Consider the following 19,518-nt stretch of genomic DNA (forward strand, 5'->3'; position numbering starts at 1 on the left):
TGTGTAGATACTGACCGTTCCCCATGCCACTGACTACAGCCCCGTCGTTCACTCCAGATGTGTTGGTGTTGTTGGACGGCGCGTTATGAGGAGCCAGGCTAGGCAAAAACAAACACCTAAAAACAGAAGATAGAGAAATGAGCAAAACAGAGATAGAGAGATGGTGACCTGAGAACATTTAACACTCTGTTGTTGATCTGACATTACAGTGAGCATTGCCTGGTCTTTTTCCAATATTTAACTGTCCAGTTTAATCTGTAGCCTCCGATTCCTCTTTTTGGCTGACAGGAGTGGAAGGTTCGATGTCTTTGTGTACTGAGATGCTTTTCTGCTCGTCTAGAGTGGGTAAATGAGTTACTACAGCCTTCCTGTCAGCTCAACCCAGTATGGCCATTCTCCTCTGACGCCTCTCATCAATAAGGCATTTCCACCGGCATATTTTCCACTAACTGGACGTTTTTTTTTTTTTGTTTTTCACACCATTCTGTCAAGACTGTTGTGCGTAAAAATCCCCCCCCATGTCTGATGTTTGATGTGAACATCTACTGAAGCTCTTGACCTGTATCTGCATGATGTTGTGCATTGTGCTGCTGCCACATGATTGGCTGATTGGATAATTGCATGAATAAGCAGCAGAATGTTGAGGAGTATAACGTAAATCGCTCTTTTACCCCCATCTCGCTAAAACCCTGGAAACCTTGTACACAGAGAATGCAGACAAGAAGACAATAGTATGCATATTAATACTCTTACAGGCAATTAAATAATCGATAAGAACCAATAATATTGTATTTCCTCATAACAGGAGAAAATACAAAAGGAGACTATAATGCTGGATTCTATATTAAGAGAAAATAACATTTTCCTACACAGCCAGAATAGATGTGTTCAAAGGAAGATTGTAAAAATGAAAAGCCCAGATTTTATCTGCGAGCCACAATTTTACAAGGTCTAAAACCTTTCCTGAAATCCTGAAGGTATTCATTGTTAATAAAAAGGAAAATGATTTTCGTACAGGAAATTTGTTTGCTTCAGAAACATGCTTTTAGCAACATCTCTCTGTTCCTTTTTCTGCCCTGTGGCAAAATGCAGTAATAATAGCCAACAGCAAAGGGAAAAGGAATGAAAAACACACGCTTTTAACTGCAAATAGAAGCCGAAAATCAAAAACCTCAAAGAAAAGAAGAAAAAAAAACAGGTTTCAAAAACCTCCTTCAAAATGTGACTAACATTGTACCATCTAACATATTTTGACACGTGAACTTTAAGAAACCCTAAATACATTCACCATTCATTTTTCAGCTTGCCTAGGCGTTCTTCCTGCAAAGGTTATGTTGGGTAAGGAAATTTAAAACAGTCAGTCTGCCTAAAACTTTGCTAGGTAAGTGGGATTTCCTCACACAGTGAATGTCACACTTTGATCAAGTTGTTAGACAGCTACATGTTGTAGTGAAACAGACATAAGCCCGATCAACTCCGATTGCAATCAGATATTTACTGTCCGAACGTCATCGGCACTCCTGTGTAAGCTGCTACTACAGAAACCATAATGTATTAGAACATTAAAACAAAGCCTTGACTGGGAAATTGAAATACTCTGTGATATGAAGGAATGATAAATCAGACAGTTAGCAGTACTCATTATAGCTGCCAACATCGTCCCCACAGAGTCCAATTTACTCTGACTACACAGGCTTCTGATATAATCAGGCTGGACTAACAGATGCAGCTTCAAATCCATTACTGGTGGCTAAAAAACTAGACATAACCACATAGAGTGTGCGTGGATGTATGTGTGTGTTGGGGGCACAAATATGCTAATGCCTTTCCGTTTCCCAGTGAGCCCACAGAAGCTCAAGTGCAGCTGTGTCTGCTCCATTAAGCCGCTCCGCCAGTCCTGATAAGAGACAAGTTAAAATGAATATTTCATTGAGGCAGATGGAGGAGTGTGTGTGTGTGTGTGTGTGTGTGTGTGTGTGCTAATGTGGGACAGCGTGACCAGAATATTCTGCTTACCAGCACCTTCAGCTGAAATCAGAGCAAACAGCATTCTAAATGAAATTTTCAGCATTTTCAGGGGCCAAGCCCCCAGACTCGGCAAGCCGCACATTCACAGACATGCTACAATTGTTGCATAAGCAATCACCGGAAATCATAACTATAGGAAAAGGGATTCAAATGGTCTGGTTTGCATTTATATAGCACTTTTTAAACCTTAGCGGTTCTACAAAGCGCTTTACACTGGTTCTCATTCACCCATTCTCACACACACACACACACACACACCAGCAGAGCTGCCATGCAAGGCGCCAGCTTGCCATCGGGAGCAACTTGGGGTTCAGTGTCTTGCCCAAGGACACTTCAGCATGTGGAGTCACATGGGCCGGGACTCAAACCTTGAACCCTACGATTAGTGGACAAACCGCTCTACCACCTGATCCACAGCCACCCCAAGAATGATTCAAGAATGATTTGCAGTTTCATGCATTTGCCAGTCCGTTATGGGAGAATGGTTTTGAATACCAGAGTTCCTTTGGCAACTTTTGTTTAACCAGGTCTCAAGATGATGTGAACCAAATTTGGTGAAGATTGGACAAAATTTTTTTAGCATGTTATTGTAACTATTGTAAGTGACCAGTACATGGCACTGTCACAAAATTTGTTGCATAGCCTCATGACATGGTCTTGAAGGTGCCTACCAAGTTCTGTGTCAGTGCACAAAGTCATTGTTGAGGTACAGCCTCACTTCCTGTTTTGTGGCTTTAAAGTCAGATTTGTTGGCTTGTTATCTTTTGATAACTTCTTTTTCAGGAAAATCTAATTAAAATGACATCATAGGATGTGCTGAACTCATCTCGACTGAGGGAATCCAGGGATGTCTGGCTTCAAAAGTTATGCCCATAAAGGTACTTCCAAATTATGTCCAAATTTGACCCGATGGTGGTGCTAGAGCATTGGCAACACTTGACCAAAATTTGGTCAGAATGTTACTTAGACCCTCCCCAGTCAGTGTGTCAAATTTCACAACTTTGTAGACAGATGATTCTATGGGCAGCCACAGACACCCTAGCCAGGAGGAGGAGGTGAAGAAGAAGAAGAAGAAGAAGCAGCTTTGGTGCTTGGCCCCCTAAATATATACAAAAAAATGTGCCACTAATGTTAAGTGATGATGCCATATTTTTCAGAATTCCCCTTTCACCGCTCTATCTTCATCGCTAATAACTGCAACACACTGATTCCAGATATGTGCTGTGTACATTACAGTACTGTAGAACAAAAGGCCCATAAATTACATTCCACATATCATTTTAATTTAATGGAGAAAACATAATGTTCTACAGTACACAGATAGCTATAGTTGTAACCATTACTACTCAAAGCTGCAAAACTGTACCTTGTTCTGTGAAGAAACATATACACCTGCAGTGAGAAGGTTTGTGCTTTACTGCTTTGTATATATAAAAAATATATATACTGCTCACGATTTACCATTTTAAAAAAAATAAATAAAAATTATTTAACCATCCAGAACTGATAACATAAAATAAAAAATAAAAAATAAAATTAAAAAAAGAAAGTACAGCATTTCCACAATTTCACGTTAAGAGCATAATGATATTATCAAGCGGGGCAGTCGGGAACTGCTTGCCGGCAGTGCCAACTGTGCAAACTCAGCTGGATGGTGGATTTTAAGATGATTCTGCAGTTTGTGGATTCAAATAAATAAATAAAACCAGTGCATTTTCAATATAAGCCTTTAATAATTTGGTTGTCTAATGTCGCCACGCCTGATATTTTTTTCCACCTTCGATTTGCTGCTCAAACTGTTTTTTACTGTCCTGATCGGAGCAGGACAGTGAAAAACAAAAAACAAAACAGACTAATCACACTATTTCACACTATCTGTTGTTACCCAGATGAGGATGGGTTCCCTTCTGAGTCGGGTTCCTCTCAAGGTTTTCTTCCTCTTAAAACATCTTAGGGAGTTTTTCCTTGCCACCGTCGCCACTCAGTGGCTTGCTCAGTTGGGATAAATTCGCACCTTTAATATCTGTATACCATGTTGATATTTCTGTAAAGCTGCTTTGAGACAATGTCTATTGTAAAAAGCGCTATACAAATAAAATTGAATTGAATTGAATTGAACTAATGAAAAATCCAGCTTATGTAATGGCAATGTCATCGCCATTAGCCTTATTGGTAAAGTGTTAAATCTAACACATCATAGTATTTAAACTCTTTAGCTCATAATTTTCATTGTGTTTTTCTTTTGGCAAAAAACTTAAACTTTTCCAGCTGAAATTTTTTTGCTGGCATATATATATATATATATATATATATATATATATATATATATATATATATATATATATAAAATAAACACAGCTAACTGACACTAATTATATAATTTACCTAATGTTAGTTCATTCAAACATACATTGCTGGATTTTATTTCATATGAATGAACTCAAAACAAACTCCACAGAAACATCTTCACAGAAAGCGAGGGTGAGAGTGGGGAAGGGGGCAGGGCTTCCACTCAGTGTCAGTTAATATTGGAGAGTTCAAAACACCTCTGCAAATCATTACAGATTCATGCATGACTCATCTCCCTTTCACAGGGAAGAAAAACACTGCTCTTTGGCATATTTCTGAGTGATAACTTGCATCCCACGTTCTCGCCTTGTATCCCCTCGTACTCCCATGTTAAATTGCGGGACTCTGATGCAAAATGTGTAAAAGCTAACAGGACTGTTAATATAATATAATATTCGGAGTAAGTGTCACTGGATATCATGGCAGTGTGACATCATGTAGACATGATGAAATCATTATATCAATTACATCAGACAAGACTAGCAGTGAGCTTGCCGTACAGACAGTGAAAAGGTTGTGCTTTCGAAGCACTACATTGGAAGCACTGATCAAATTATTTTTAATATAACAATCTAAATGGATTATTATTATTGATGTTTGCTACAATAAGTTACTAAAGTATCAATTTCAACACAACATTACTAACAGTGCAGAATACTAATGTGGAGTACTGCTGGCTCACTGTGCCCTCATAAATCATAACAAATATTAAATCTAAGCAAAAGGAGCTATTTGGAGAATGTGCACACATCCCTGGTTTATCTTAATGAAGCAAAAGCAGGTGGGAGCCTCAAACGCTCTCTGTGCTGCACTTGCAAATCTGATGTGTCAAAAGATTTACACACGCTTTCAGATCTTTTCCTGATGTCTGGATAAAAGTAGGGCCAAAAACCTGAAAGAGACATTATCTACTTAAAAAACAAACAAACAAAAAAAACCCCAACAGACTTTATTTTTTCTTCAATAAAACGGAATTTCCTTAAAATTTATTTTGATATAGTCTGTCTTTGAAAGTGGAGAAATATACAAGCAGAACATAGTGCTGGAGACTACATTAAGAGACACAACATTCATAACGGCACAGAAACTAGAAGCAAAACAGCAGCTTTTTATCTAGAAATAAACATTTTAAAAGCTGTAACTGTTTCAGGTTTAAAACCCGCCATAAAATAGCTCAATGATCTTGAAATCTTGAGGGCTTGAATTTACTGTTGACATAAAGGCCTACGACTGCAATGCAGCAAGTTTGTTTTGTTAAAAAAAACAACAACAAAAAAAAACACTCCTACAGCAAAGGAAAAAAAAAAAAAAGGAAAAACACCTGCTTTTATTTGCAAATAAAAGCAGAGGACGTTCAAAAACCTGTTTTAGGAGCATTTTATATGGTCTGTCCTTGCCTATATTCACTTAGATTAAGCTCTGTATCAGTTACAGGTTTTCCTGAATAAAATCTTTCTGTATGTATATCAAAGAATCTGAAATAATGTTAATGCATTTCAAAGTCTGGTTAATTCCAAAATTTAAGAATTCAACTACTATTTATTCACATTTAAATGAATATGTACAGTTGAGGTCATAAGTTTACATACGTCTTGCAGAATCTGCAAAATGTTAATAATTAAAAAAGAATAATAATTAAGAGGCATCATTAAAATTGCATTTAGTTTTATAATTAATTCCTGCTCTGAATAAGCTATTTCACATAACAGATGTTTACATATAGTCCAATAATATATAAGACACAATAATAACTGAATTTACACAAATGAACCAGTTCAAAAGTTTACACACCCTTGATTCTTAATACCGTGTGTAGTTTACCTGGATTATCAATGACTGTTTTTGTTTTGTTCCTCAGTGTAAATTATTGTTTTGTTTAAAGACATTATTTTTATGTACAAATTTACATTTGTGTAAATTCAGTTGTTATTGTGTCTTGTGAACTATATGTAAACATCTGTTATATGAAATAGCTTATTCAGGGCAGAACAAATTTTATTTATTTATTTTTTTAAAATGCTGCAATAATGCTGCGTTCAACTCGATCTGCTATTAGGATTATGTTCATTTCCCTTTAGCACATAAACCAACAACTTGATCAAAGCATAACATTCACTGAATGAAGAACGCTAGCTGAGGCGGCTAGCAAGTTACCAATTAAAACATCTGTATTTACAGCTGCGTTTATTAAACACATTGATTTACCCAACGTGACATTTAGAGAAAGGTTAGAAAGTAAATAAGAAAAAAACTGTATTATTTTGGTGAAACAGATTTATGTTTTCTTAAAATTAGAGCTGTATGTATGTAATAAGCGGAGAAAGTCTGGAGAATTCAGCCTGAGCGACATCTGATGAGTTTTCCCAGACCTCCGCACATGTATTCGGACGGTCTTCTTTTACATACTACAGGCATTTCCATCTATCACAATATTCTACAATAAAGGCTGTAAAGAAAGCCAAACTTTTAAACACTCACCCAAAACCCTCGAGCGCTGTATCAAACTCGACGAAGGCTGGCGTGAGGGCAGAGCCGTGCAGGCGGATGATGTCGTGTGGCGTAGTCATGGACACCAGACATTTGACACGTGTCAAGGGCACGGCGCTGGCTTCAGCTGAGCGCACCAAGCTCCGGCTGATCCGGTACGAACCACTCTCCTCGCTCACCGCAAACACGCTGTCCATCCCCAAGCCCTCCATAGATGCGGTCATGCTGTCTATAAAAAAAAAATAAATAAATAAATAAACGAGGAAAAAGGTTTTTGCCTGGCCTCTGTAATGGTCAGTTTCTCTCTGTGTTTACTAACTACATTAAGATCAGCTTACTAATGCGTCCAGTATAAATAACCAAGCCTTAAGGTAGGTTCACACATACAGCGACTCGCAGAGACAAAGTGACCGGAGACCATTCATTCTCAATGAACTCTGGCGACTATATGTGGGCGTGGCCAGCGATGCAACAAGGTCGAAAAAGGTTAACCTTGTGCACATTTGGAGCGACTTGGTGCATTGATTTCCAATGGGTGTGAAGACAGTAGAGCGCACGTGATCTCTGCTCCGCCATGCTGCTTACGAGTCCGAATTCTTTAGTGGACCCAGACAGTTCGGCACTTGTGCTTTCGCTGCAGATTGATGGACCCAGTGGCAAAGAGCTCACACTGCTTCGCCCTCATCTCATAGGATATAATGTATATATACATACATACATACATATACATACATACATATATACACACACACACATTTTATATATATATATATATATATATATATATATATATATATATATATATATATATATATATATATACACACACACACAGACACAGACACAAATATATATATATATATATATATATATATATATATATATATATATATATATACACACACACACCCTGGTGAATTTTTTATACAAACACTCTCCCTCTAGAATGTTTCATTTTAGCAGCAAGAAACCGGTTTGTTATCAAAAGTGGAATGCAGTAGTAGGAACGCCTACTGGCGACTTCATAGTACAGCGACTGGCGACTTCATAGTACAGCGACTGGAGACTCCATAGTACAGCGACTGGAGACTCCATAGTACAGTGACTGGCGACTCCATAGTACAGCGACTGGAGACTCCATAGTACAGCGACTGGAGACTCCATAGTACAGAGACTGGAGACTCCATAGTACAGCGACTGGAGACTCCATAGTACAGCGACTGGCGACTCCATAGTACAGCGACTGGAGACTCCATAGTACAGCGACTGGCGACTCCATAGTACAGCGACTGGAGACTCCATAGTACAGCGACTAGCGACTCCATAGTACAGCGACTAGCGACTTCATAGTACAGTGAACGGCGACTTCATAGTACAGCGAATGGTGACTCCATAGTACAGCGAATGGCGACTCCATAGTACAGCGAATGGCGACTCCATAGTACAGCGAATGGAGACTTCATAGTACAGCGACTGGCGACTCCATAGTACAGCGACTGGTGACTTCATAGTACAGCGACTGGCGACTTCATAGTACAGCGACTGGCGACTTCATAGTACAGCGACTGGCGACTCCATAGTACAGCGACTGGTGACTTCATAGTACAGCGACTGGCGACTTCATAGTACAGCGACTGGCGACTTCATAGTACAGCGACTGGAGACTTACAGCAATAAAATCAATGTATTTGTGAATGTAGCTTCAAGATTCACTCATAAACTGAGGCCAAATCATAAAGGCAGTTACAAAAACTCTTTGAATTTAGCAGTCTAAGCTCAGAAGACAATATTTTTTAAACGCTCTATCAAGGTCAGCTTTAGGTTGTTCCTAATGGAGCTTCAGGAAAGTCATTAAAAGGATTACCACCTTCTTGTGTTTAAAATGGCCAGACAGCTCAATTAAACTGAACCATTCTAGCATGGGCGGTTAAAATTACGGCCACTCCTACAGCCAGTAACATGAAAATAAGGGAAAAGTGCTTTGTTTGATGTGCAGGTGATTATTTGGATTTTAACTGTGTTGTGTTCCAGCCAGCCATTTATTTATTTATTTATTTTTGCATGAATCATGTTTTACTTACTTCTTGCTTCAGCTTCGTAACTCAGGGAACTTGGCTTGTGAACCCGATACTGCTTGAGAAGCTTTTTGTCCCAGGCACCGCAATTTAAAGGATTTCCTAAACGCAAAAACTCCCTGTGGAAGGAAAAACAAATAAACAAACATGTTTTGCATTAACATACAAACGCATTCATTTTTCAACAGAAAAATCAGATTTGAACTGTTTCCCTTTCTGATTTGAAAATCCATTTGTAAATCGACACGGTCATAGCGTGGACTTTTCTTGATTTTTCTGATTCAAATCACTTTTTCGTTACACCCCTACTGTTTAGGTAATGATCACAGTAAAGAGCGACATCACACCGCAGCATAGGATGTTTTTTTTTAAATATAAATAACCCACCCAATTTCAATAGCAGTTCGTACCATAAAAACCTCTAGCCATGACAGCTTGAACTTAAGCACTATCGTGGATAAATGCACAGTGAACACAATTTCTCTCGATTCCTTTTTACACATTTACAACGATGAGATCATTCGGAAAACATTCCTCTGACCTCGTACTTCTTCAAGACAACCCACGGAGAACTTTAAATAGTACTGAACCCCTGACAGATCCGATCGGTTTCATTTGAACACAAAGAACCTGCAGAGTGCTGTGAGCTTCTGAGTGCCAGGGACCTGCTTGGATAATCAGGCACACACTGGGGAGATCTTATTTACACAGTGAATCAAAGGTAGATCAGGAGATAAGGAGCAGAACTGACTTTTAATAACCTCACTCATCCGCTCCAGACTGCATGGGTGTGTACAAGTTGAATAATTGTGATCGTTATGATTGTAGCTATGGAAAAGATTTCGCGTTATCTTTGAGCTCAAACAATAAACAGATGTAGGAGCTTTTTTAAATAAATAAAAAAATCCCTTGTGGTTAAAGTTAGACTCTAATTAGAAATTAGCCAACCGTAGTAGACGTTGAACGCTGTGGTGTGTTATGACGCTGAACATCACTTATGGATGATACTTACTACTGGATGAGGAATTAATCATGTGACCAGCAGCTTTATGAAAAACAGTACAGCTAAGTCTATAATATAGACAACTTAGTCCAATACTAGACATATAGCTAAGACTAAGAGCCAAATTTATTACATAGAAATACTTTTTCATTCCATTCATTAAAAACGCAACTGAGACAAGCCTAGACATTTTCTACAGACTTTCCTGAACCTTCTCGGAATATTTCTCTTTTGCACGAGTTGCAAAATAGAACATTTTAAAACCGCTTACGCCCCAAAAATGAGAACGGTTGCACCTGTATATTCATAACCTACTTACAGAAAAACTAAATTACTGCCAAATTTGAAAGAATTGTACATTTTACAACGGGAAATGAATTCTCATTCTGATTATCAGCATCATTCCCATCCACCAAAGGTAAAAGTCCCTCGCAGAATTTAAACCTGAACCTCATCACTTGATTTTTCCTCTGTTCACGCTAACACCGTTGAGGAAATAATCACTATCGACTATTTCACTTACTTCTATTTTGCTGGCTCAGTTTTTTCTTATTAATGTCAGTTCAATAGATCATTCAAACATTTTAAAGCATTGTCAGCTCTTCTCTGTTTTGATGATGATGATGATGATGTAGGAGCATCAGACATTCTGACAGCCGGAATCTGATCACAAACCGAGTTGATTAGACTGTATGTTTCATTACTGCATGTAACTAGAGAAAACTTTGATCATATCGGGGTGGTGGTTGGAAGCATGCTCAACTAACAAAGTTTTAGATATCTTTCAGCAGTTTTAACTGCCTCCTTAGCCAGTGTGATATTTGCAGAAATCCTAAGAAAGATTAAGAACATTTACATGTCGATTTGGTAAAGTATATGTATGTTGAGGTATAAAAGTTTTTTTTAATGAAAAAAAACAAAACTCAATTTTGGTTAAAACCTGATTTTTTGTCGTTTCACCAAAATTTAACCACAGTTTCCCAGACTGCCACACAAATACGCTGAAAAATAAACGGCTGTTTAAGAATAACGGTAAAATGCTCCACGACTGAGATCCATCTGATAAAGTAATTGTACCATCAACTAACATGTTAGACACAACCATTTCTTAAACTTCAGTCGTCACTCCAAAATGAACATTTATATTGCATTCCCTGCTGTTGATAGGACTGGCAACCTGATAAGGCTGTTATTTATGTTGGAGGTAAAGACATCAAGGTCCTAGTATCCTAGTCCTTTTGCTAATACTGCAGTGCTGTATTTATAAGGACACTTTTCAGCCTGCTCAGTTTCACACTGACCGGAGTGCCATGGGCTGCAGGTTCTGCGAGGCGAGCCTCTCGAAGGTCCTCTGTAGCGGTGGGTGTAGAGGGTGCTCCTCGTCACTCATGGCGCAGCTGCAGCGTTGTAAAAGGCGTGATGGAAGCCCTGACTCACACAGCACCTGCTGGTTCCTCTCAGAGTGTACCAACAACTGCAGTACATTCGCCACCGCCAACTGCAACTCCAAGGCATGCTGGGAAAAAGGACAGTTAGGAGGAATAAAGCTCACTGATCAATCAAAGATCATATCAGTATACAAAATGTCTAAAAGCTTGTAAAGCCAAGTCAAGGAGAGTGGTTTAAATAAAGAACGTAGTTCTATTTACCAGTGTCGCTAAACATCGCAACCACAATGCAAAGCAAGTAAAAGGTAATGCTCAACTGTTCTGTTGAATTAAACCTTCCTTTTTATCAGCACTGTAACAAGCAGGTCGTTTTTCCTGTATAGACGACACTGACAGTGCTGATGTTTTTCCTCACCATTATAGCAAAACAAGCCTGACCTGCAATTTTGACCATCATATAACTGTCACTAAAGTTTTGAATTAAGTCAACTTTTAGCTCCACATTCACTGAGCATGCTTCAAGCTGAATATAAGTACCTTTCAGTCAGACTGAAAGGTAAAATCAGCTTGAAACGTACTCAGTGTGATTCATGTCTTGGTATCATGGCTGGCTGCAAAAGAGGTTTTTTTTTTTTTTTTTAACTCTCAAAAGAAAATGTGATGGAAGCAATGGGGACGTGTTTTGATGAAACTGACAGGAACTCAAGCAAAGAAAAGAGAGGATAGAGAGAATCATCGGAGATTATTCCAAACTTTTGTCAGCGCATCAATTCTCATCAACGGTCTCGCAATAGGACTGTCACAGCACACTCAAAAGGACATGAAAAGCCAGGGTTGCCGACAGAGACAGAACTTTTTCCTTAGTGCTTGAAGTATGTGATGCATAAATGACAAAAATTGCTGTTTTTGTCTGTCATACTGCAAAGTCAAAACTGCATAGTTTCCTGAAAGTGTTGGACTTCTGGTTTCTTGCTAAACAAATTCAGTTCATGTGAAGCTATGAACTATATGATCTTGAGAAGGCTGTTTTAAATTCGCCTAAAAGAAACTAGTTCATAATTCATAATTTAGCGAAACTTATTAAACATGAAATCATGAAGTCTTATACATCGGCCAAAACGGACAACAAATAAAAACAGTTCACATAAAGTAAACTACATGTATTACACCCTGCTCTACTAATCCACTAATATAACTTACCACAACAGCGCCTAATCTAATTTCTTTCTTATTGTATGCAAGAAAATACTCTGCGTTTTGGCACTATTTGTGAAAAAGGTGTGGGTCCAGTATCAGAATGTGAGCAACAAATTGTTATATTTATGTAAAAACTTTCCTGGAGAATCTCCTGGCTCAGGTCTTATTTGAGCGATTGCTATCAGTTCGTAGATGTAACTTCGGGTAACTCGGGTAAAGTGTGGTGTTCTGCAAGGTTCTGTTTTAGGCCCACTGCTTTTTACATTATATATGCTAGCTCTAGGTCAAATTATTTGTAAACATGGAATTAGCTTCCACTGTTACGCTGATGATGCACAGCTGTATGTTTCAGCAAAGCCAGAGGACAGACAGCAGCTTAATAAAGTTGAGGATTGTGTAAAGGACATTAGACGGTGGATGCTAACTAACTTACTTTTACTTAATTCTGACAAGACAGAAGTACTTGTACTGGGACAACATGCAGCTAGAAGTAATCTTTCTGATTACACAGTATCTCTGGATGTCCTTACTGTTTCATCATGTTCAGCAGGAAAAGATCTTGGTGTGATTATTGACTCATGTAGATAATATTACTAGGATACACTTCTTTCATCTCAGTAATATTGCTAAGATAAGAAATATAATGTCACTGCATGATGCAGAAATATTAGTCCATGCTTTCGTCACCTGTAGGCTGGATGATTGTAATGCCTTACTGTCTGGATGTTCCAGTAGGAGCATAAACAAGCTCCAGTTCATCCAGAATGCAGCTGCAAGAGTTCTTACTAGAACCAGAAGATATGAGCTCATCACCCATATCTTATCCACACTGCACTGGCTCCCAGTTCAATCTCGCATCGATTATAAAATACTACTATTGACCTGTAAAGCACTAAACGGTCTCATAACAAAGTACCTGAGCGAACTTTTGGTCTTTTATGATCCACCACGCCTACTTAGATCAAAAGGTGCAGGCTATTTGCTGGTATCTCGAATAGTGAAGAGCTTTCTCTTACAAAGCCCCACAGTTATGGAACAGCCTTCCAATTAGTGTTCGGGACTCAGACAACGTCTCAGTGTTTAAGTCCAGGCTGAAGACATATTTGTTTAATCAAGCTTTTTGTGAATAGTTTTTTTTTTTTTTTAGGCAAAGGAGCAGGTCTAGAGAGATCACAGGCAGAGAGTGTTATGGTGAACTGGGATGGTTCCACGTGTTCCCTTCTGGCTCTCTCTTTTACTTATGCTGTCATAGCTAGTCTTGCCGGAGTCCCTGCTTGCACTTATGCAAAGTACATTGTGCTTAACCATTACGGGACAATAAGCATACCATAATACTCTATTCCTCTCTCTTTCTGTTGAGCTACACATGATACTCCCGAGATGCCAGTGATCCTGACCCCTTCTGCTCTCTGGCCCTGCCTGATCCATCCTGACACCCTACTTCTGGTTCTCATCAACTGGAAGTTACGTGTTGCATGAGGATGGCCCCACATCATGCAGCCTAAGGATCACTGGGATTGCTGAGGATGGTATCACTTGAACAACCATAAAGATGGCTTTGGACCTCAATTCATGTGAACGTTTATGTGATGATGGCTAGGAGTACAACAGCTATTATAGCCTTAGCACTGCAATTACCACAAACAGTTTTGCACTCAAGTCTCCATCAGTGAACAGTAGAGAAGTTCAGCAACACAGACTTCATGTAAAAACTGTAATGAATTTTCCTGGTTACACAACTGCACTATTTGACCATGTAGTATTAGCACATTTATAGAAGGGACTTAATTATAATTGTACTATTCGTTGTCACCCAGATAAGGATGCATTCCCTTTTGAGTCTGGTTCCTCTCAAGGTTTCTTCCTCATATCGTCTCACACATATTTTGACCTTGCTCATTAGGTAGAAATTCCTACATTTAAAATACATATTCTCAATTGATATTTCTGTAAAGCTGCTTTGAGACAATGTCCATTGTTAAAAGTGCTATACAAATAAAACTAAATTGAATTGAAATGGAAACTAAAAAAAGATTTGTTCTCTGAACATTTCAGGAAGCACAAAAAAAAAAAAAAAAAAAAAAAAAAACATCCCCAGAACGTTCTGTGAGCCAGTTGTTAGCTAGGACATTGTTAGAATTTTTGGTCTACTTGATGCTTGGGGAAAAGTAAACTTCAGGGATACTGCAAGAGAATCAAGAATATCACGTTCTACAAAAGCCCATCCTGCACAAGAGTAGATTTGTTATTTATCCTGTAACTGTTGCACTATGAGACATGCTAAAGGCAGAGAAGAGAGGTGTACCTCAGGTTGGGTGTCTGAGCTGATGGACGCCAGCAGGTCCAACATGGCCAGGACAGCCCCTGCATGAATAACCACAGGATCTGAAGCGTGCTGAGAGAGGTTCCCCAGGTGCAGCTTTAGGTCTGTGAGGTTTTTGGTTGGAGCAGTGTTGGAGGAACCGTGGTAGCCGTGTCTGTGTGGTGGAAGGGAGAAGGTCAAGGCACGGTCCTAATTCACACAGAATATCAAAGACAGATCCATTTCTTAACCAAGTTTTCTCCTAATTACCGGTGTGTAAAGTATTCAGGCCCTTTTGTTTATACTTCCAGTGCATACTGTATACTCTCTGTATACTGTACTCTCAGGGACATTATTATTAAACAACACCTACATGGAAAAAGCTACAAAAGGACCACAACTACTCGTCCCCCGTGAGGTATGGCAAGATTTCACAACAATCTCTCAGACTAATGATGAGGAAGGTAAGAGTGAAGCCAGCAGTCACCTGAAAAGAGTTGCAGGATGACCTGAAAGCAGCAGGAACAACAATATAAAATAAACAATAAGCTGCAGGGCAACCGTCTCCATATACCTCACACAAAACTCCTCTGCTAAATGTGAAGCACAGCGCTGTGCGTCTAAAAGCATTTACACAAACCAGAACTCTTTGGAACAATATACTCTGGTCATAGGAGACAAAAACAGAACTATTTAGCAAGAATTCAGCTTGTTGTGTTTGGGAATAGAATGGTTGTGTGTATTATATCCTCAGTGAAGCACGGTGGTGGGAGCATCACGATATGGGGCTGCTTCTGCTACAAACAGTACTAGGGCATTACATGTCATTGAAGGAAACATGAACTGAGCAATCTACTATGAATATACGAGAGAGTTTAATCCTGATCACCCAAGACACTGAATTTGGGCAGAAGATGGATTTTTCAACTAGACAATAACCCCTAGCATACAGCCTAAATAACTGTAATAACTAAATAACCCTGAATGGCCTAGACTTGAATCCCACTGGAAATTTATGGTGTAATTTATGATGTATAGACATCGTACGCACTACACTGACGTCAGTTTAAAACGTTATACTTTGTTACGTAGCTGCTCATTCTAGCGCACTGTCCGCTTATACATCAGCATAAGAACCATGTCTGGTAATGAATGGGCTTTTTTCTAAACGTAGAATCTGTGGGAAGTTGTGATTCACTCTATTTATGCATAAATTCACACCCATAGAGGCCACAGGTCTAGAGTTTGATGTAGGTCAATGAAACATCTGCCTTGATGCAATGTTAATTACTGATCGCGGCTCCCTAAAGAAATATGAGCTATTAACACAACCAGTTGAAAGGCCTTTTTTTTATTTTGCAACTGCAAGCTGGAAGCCAGCAGAACAGCTTGACAAAGCAGGCTGAGGTGAACACCACACACACACACACACACACACACACACACACACACACACACACACACACACACACACACACAGAGAGAGAGAGGAGAGGGAGAGGCAGTAAGATCTATGAATAGAGCATAAGATAAGATTTGTGTTAGAAAGTATGAGAGAGAGTGACAGAGAACGACAGATAGAGAGAGAGGAAGAGATGCAGGGATGAGAGATGGAGAGGGTGGCTGGGTGGGGTGGGGGGGTAGTGCAGAGCGCAGTACCTCTTCCTGGTGAGTGCTGGTGTGCCCCAAGGAGAGGGGAGCGAGGTCTCGTGAGTCAGGCAGGGAGGCACCTGCTCGGCACGACTACACACACACACACACACACACACACACACACACAGATCGACAACAAGCATACAGCACACAACCGTCCAATCCACACGCACAGGCATCAGAATCCCCACAAACAGCCGGGTGAAGCAACACACACCCCGCATGTGCAGCCAGGCGATGCCATGGGTTACATCAGCAAGAGAAGAAGAGGGAAAGAGAAGAATAAAAATGATGGAAGCAGTTAGTTTAAGCTGAGAAGAGAATTTAACATTATTAACACACAAAGGAACTGGTACAGTCTTGTATATAAACACAGAAACACCCCCCCCCACACACACACACACGCACACACGATCACGAAATGGCCACAGGCGAAAGCACAGCTGCACTACAAAAGCAAATGGACCTCCCACTAACTTTGGAAACGTAAGACTGAAATAGTGCCTACATATTAAAAAGAGATTTTGTATTTTATGGACTGATCATAATGGAGACAGACAGAATACCACATTGAAAAAACTCAGATGCTTTCTAAACTCTTCTTCTTGACAAACAGCCATAGGCACATCCTTACCTGTCAAAGGAGTCGGTGGCCATTTTGTAGAGGTAGACGAAAAGCTTGGCGCAGTGAGCCAGCTGTGGACACACGCTCTCCTCAGACACCGCCTCGTCCTCCAGGAGCCTCTGAAAGGCCTGGGCGTTGGAGGTCATGGCATTGCAGGGCACGGTGGCCACCGGGGTGAGCTTCTTAGCATCTGAGAAACAGCCGAGCAGACGCACAGCGTCGGCCAGCTTCTCGTACTGCACCTCGGTGCGGAAGAAGTGCGCGTTGGCCGGCTCGTAGCGCATGGCAGCTGTTAGAGTGCGGAAGACAGCACGCAGCAGCTCCAGAGGCCCGCTCGCCTCTGGCTCGACCCGTGCGCCGGCGCTCAGCAAGCGTTCCATGGCCACCAGCAGTGATGTGACATAGACGAAGCCACCAACACGCCTGAACACGGTGCGAGACCGGTGGCTTTCACGTAGCACAGCCAACAGCGCCTGCATGAAAAAACATGAAGAACTGGATTTTTTTTTTTTTATTCGCCGATCACACTGAATTACACAATAAATCGTGAAATTTTCAGTTAGTCGGGATTTTCGGAGTATTTGTACGTATTTAAAAATTTGAAAAACTAAGTTGCGCTCCACCAAAATGAAACACTTCATTAGCTCAGTTAATCCGTTAACTGTGAGTCTTCAAAACTTGACGAATTGCAAATCGTTTGCTTTTTTTGTTTTGATGTTCATGTATACTGTGTCAAACATATTTTAAAATCAGAAAAACCAATTCACATCGAATGAAATATCTGCTGCATTTATGCATCGCTACAAATTACAGCAATCACATGATCGTTTCTCAGGATAAGCTTTAGCTTCTGCGTAGAACCCGAAAGCAGAGGGGTTCTCCTCCACAAATAGACTAGCGCCCTTATAGAAAGCTATAAACATTAAATATACAATGAAAATTTGAAGAACCCATTTTCTAAAAATGTATATGTTGTACATGCTACTCATAACATTTTTAGCTTAGAATGCATAAATACGTTTTAGTGCTTTCGTATTACAACTGTAATCTCCAGTTTTATTCTTTAATCTCACACTACTAGACATTTAAAAATAACGTGAAAGTTCAAAACCTCAAGACACAAAGCCAAGCACAGGACCAGAAAGCTGGTTTACAGAGATTATTCTGTCCTTGATTTAATAAAGAGGCTTTCAGTCACTCACTGACCATAATGACTTTACTTCAAGTGGATTGTTTGGCTTGTTTTTTGTTTTTTTTTGGGTCTTAATTGACAAACTCTGATTAACCAGTATAGTGCTCCACCCATGAAAAGCTAAATTTGGTTTTAACTGTCCATTACAGGGGTTTGGACTGTTGTATGTACATTTGTCTGTGGTTAGTGGGTGTGAATTTTTTATTTACTCTAGATGTGGGAGACTGTGTTTCTCTTATATTACTATGTGGGAGGTCGAACGTCATTCAATTTCTTTTCGTGTTTATAGTCAAAAATAACTCGACCCCCCCTCCGCCCCCATAACACTACAAAGGGCAATTTATTTCCTTTTAAGATGTAGACGTCACTGTTTGAAGTTTATACTGTTGTACGTCAAATCCACATGTATTGCGTGTTTATGTGGGTGTGTGTTCTGACCCGCAGTATGTCGGTTTTGAGCTGCAGCTCGGAGGAGGGTGCGGAGTGCATGAGGCCCAGCAGCGTGCCCATGTCATCGTCTCCTGAGGGTGAGAGCACCAGCTGCTGGATGATCATCAATGCGTGCTCGCGACACTGCCGGTATTTTACTATGTTGTGCACGCAGCGGGCACCGCCAAACTCCCGGAACAGACCTGCAACGGAAATCATCATTTATAACAATGCTATTCAAATTCACTGATTATCCTATTACTTTATACTTGTGATAAAATGTAAGATGATGCAAACTACCGGTCAAAAGTTTGGAGACACTCGACTGAAATGTTTCTCATGATCTTAAAAACCTTCTGATCTGAAGGTGTATGATTAAATGTTTGAAATCGGTGTCGTAGACAAAAATATAATCGTGCCGACATTTTCATTTCTTTCATTAGAAAACTAACATTTTATTTACAAAAAATATTTATTTAAATAGATGACTTGGAGCGAAATATTCAGAAAAGCAGGTGATAAGTGTCCAGCGTAGGTGGGAACTCCTTTAATACTGTTTAAAAAGCGTCTCAGGGAAATTCCTCAAGAAATCGGTTGAGAAAACGCCAAGAATATATTTCTGGAAATCCTAGGCAAAAAGGGTGTCTACTTTGAAGATGATAAAATATTAAATAATTTTTTAGTTATTTTGGATTTTTTTTTAATCATAACATAATTCCCATAGTTCCATTTGTGTTATTCCAGAGTTTTGATGACTTTATTATTACTATAAAATGTGTGGAAAAAATGA

General features: G+C 39.6%; 1 protein-coding gene across 2 annotated transcripts in view; it reads right to left on the reverse strand.

The window, feature by feature from the left end:
• Positions 1 to 19,518, reverse strand: part of wdfy3 (WD repeat and FYVE domain containing 3) — a 101,030-nt gene that overhangs the window by 42,866 nt on the left and 38,646 nt on the right. For both annotated transcript variants that reach the window (XM_053610841.1, XM_053610840.1), the window contains exons 11-18: positions 18,738 to 18,931; positions 17,117 to 17,580; positions 16,489 to 16,572; positions 14,833 to 15,004; positions 11,244 to 11,458; positions 8,946 to 9,058; positions 6,856 to 7,093; positions 16 to 116 (exon numbers count right to left, since the gene is read on the reverse strand). In XM_053610841.1, the coding sequence (XP_053466816.1) occupies positions 16 to 116; positions 6,856 to 7,093; positions 8,946 to 9,058; positions 11,244 to 11,458; positions 14,833 to 15,004; positions 16,489 to 16,572; positions 17,117 to 17,580; positions 18,738 to 18,931 (1,581 nt within the window). The remainder of the gene's footprint in view (positions 1 to 15; positions 117 to 6,855; positions 7,094 to 8,945; positions 9,059 to 11,243; positions 11,459 to 14,832; positions 15,005 to 16,488; positions 16,573 to 17,116; positions 17,581 to 18,737; positions 18,932 to 19,518) is intronic.

Source organism: Ictalurus furcatus, chromosome 22, assembly GCF_023375685.1.
Source record: "Ictalurus furcatus strain D&B chromosome 22, Billie_1.0, whole genome shotgun sequence".
NCBI classification, from domain to species: domain Eukaryota; kingdom Metazoa; phylum Chordata; class Actinopteri; order Siluriformes; family Ictaluridae; genus Ictalurus; species Ictalurus furcatus.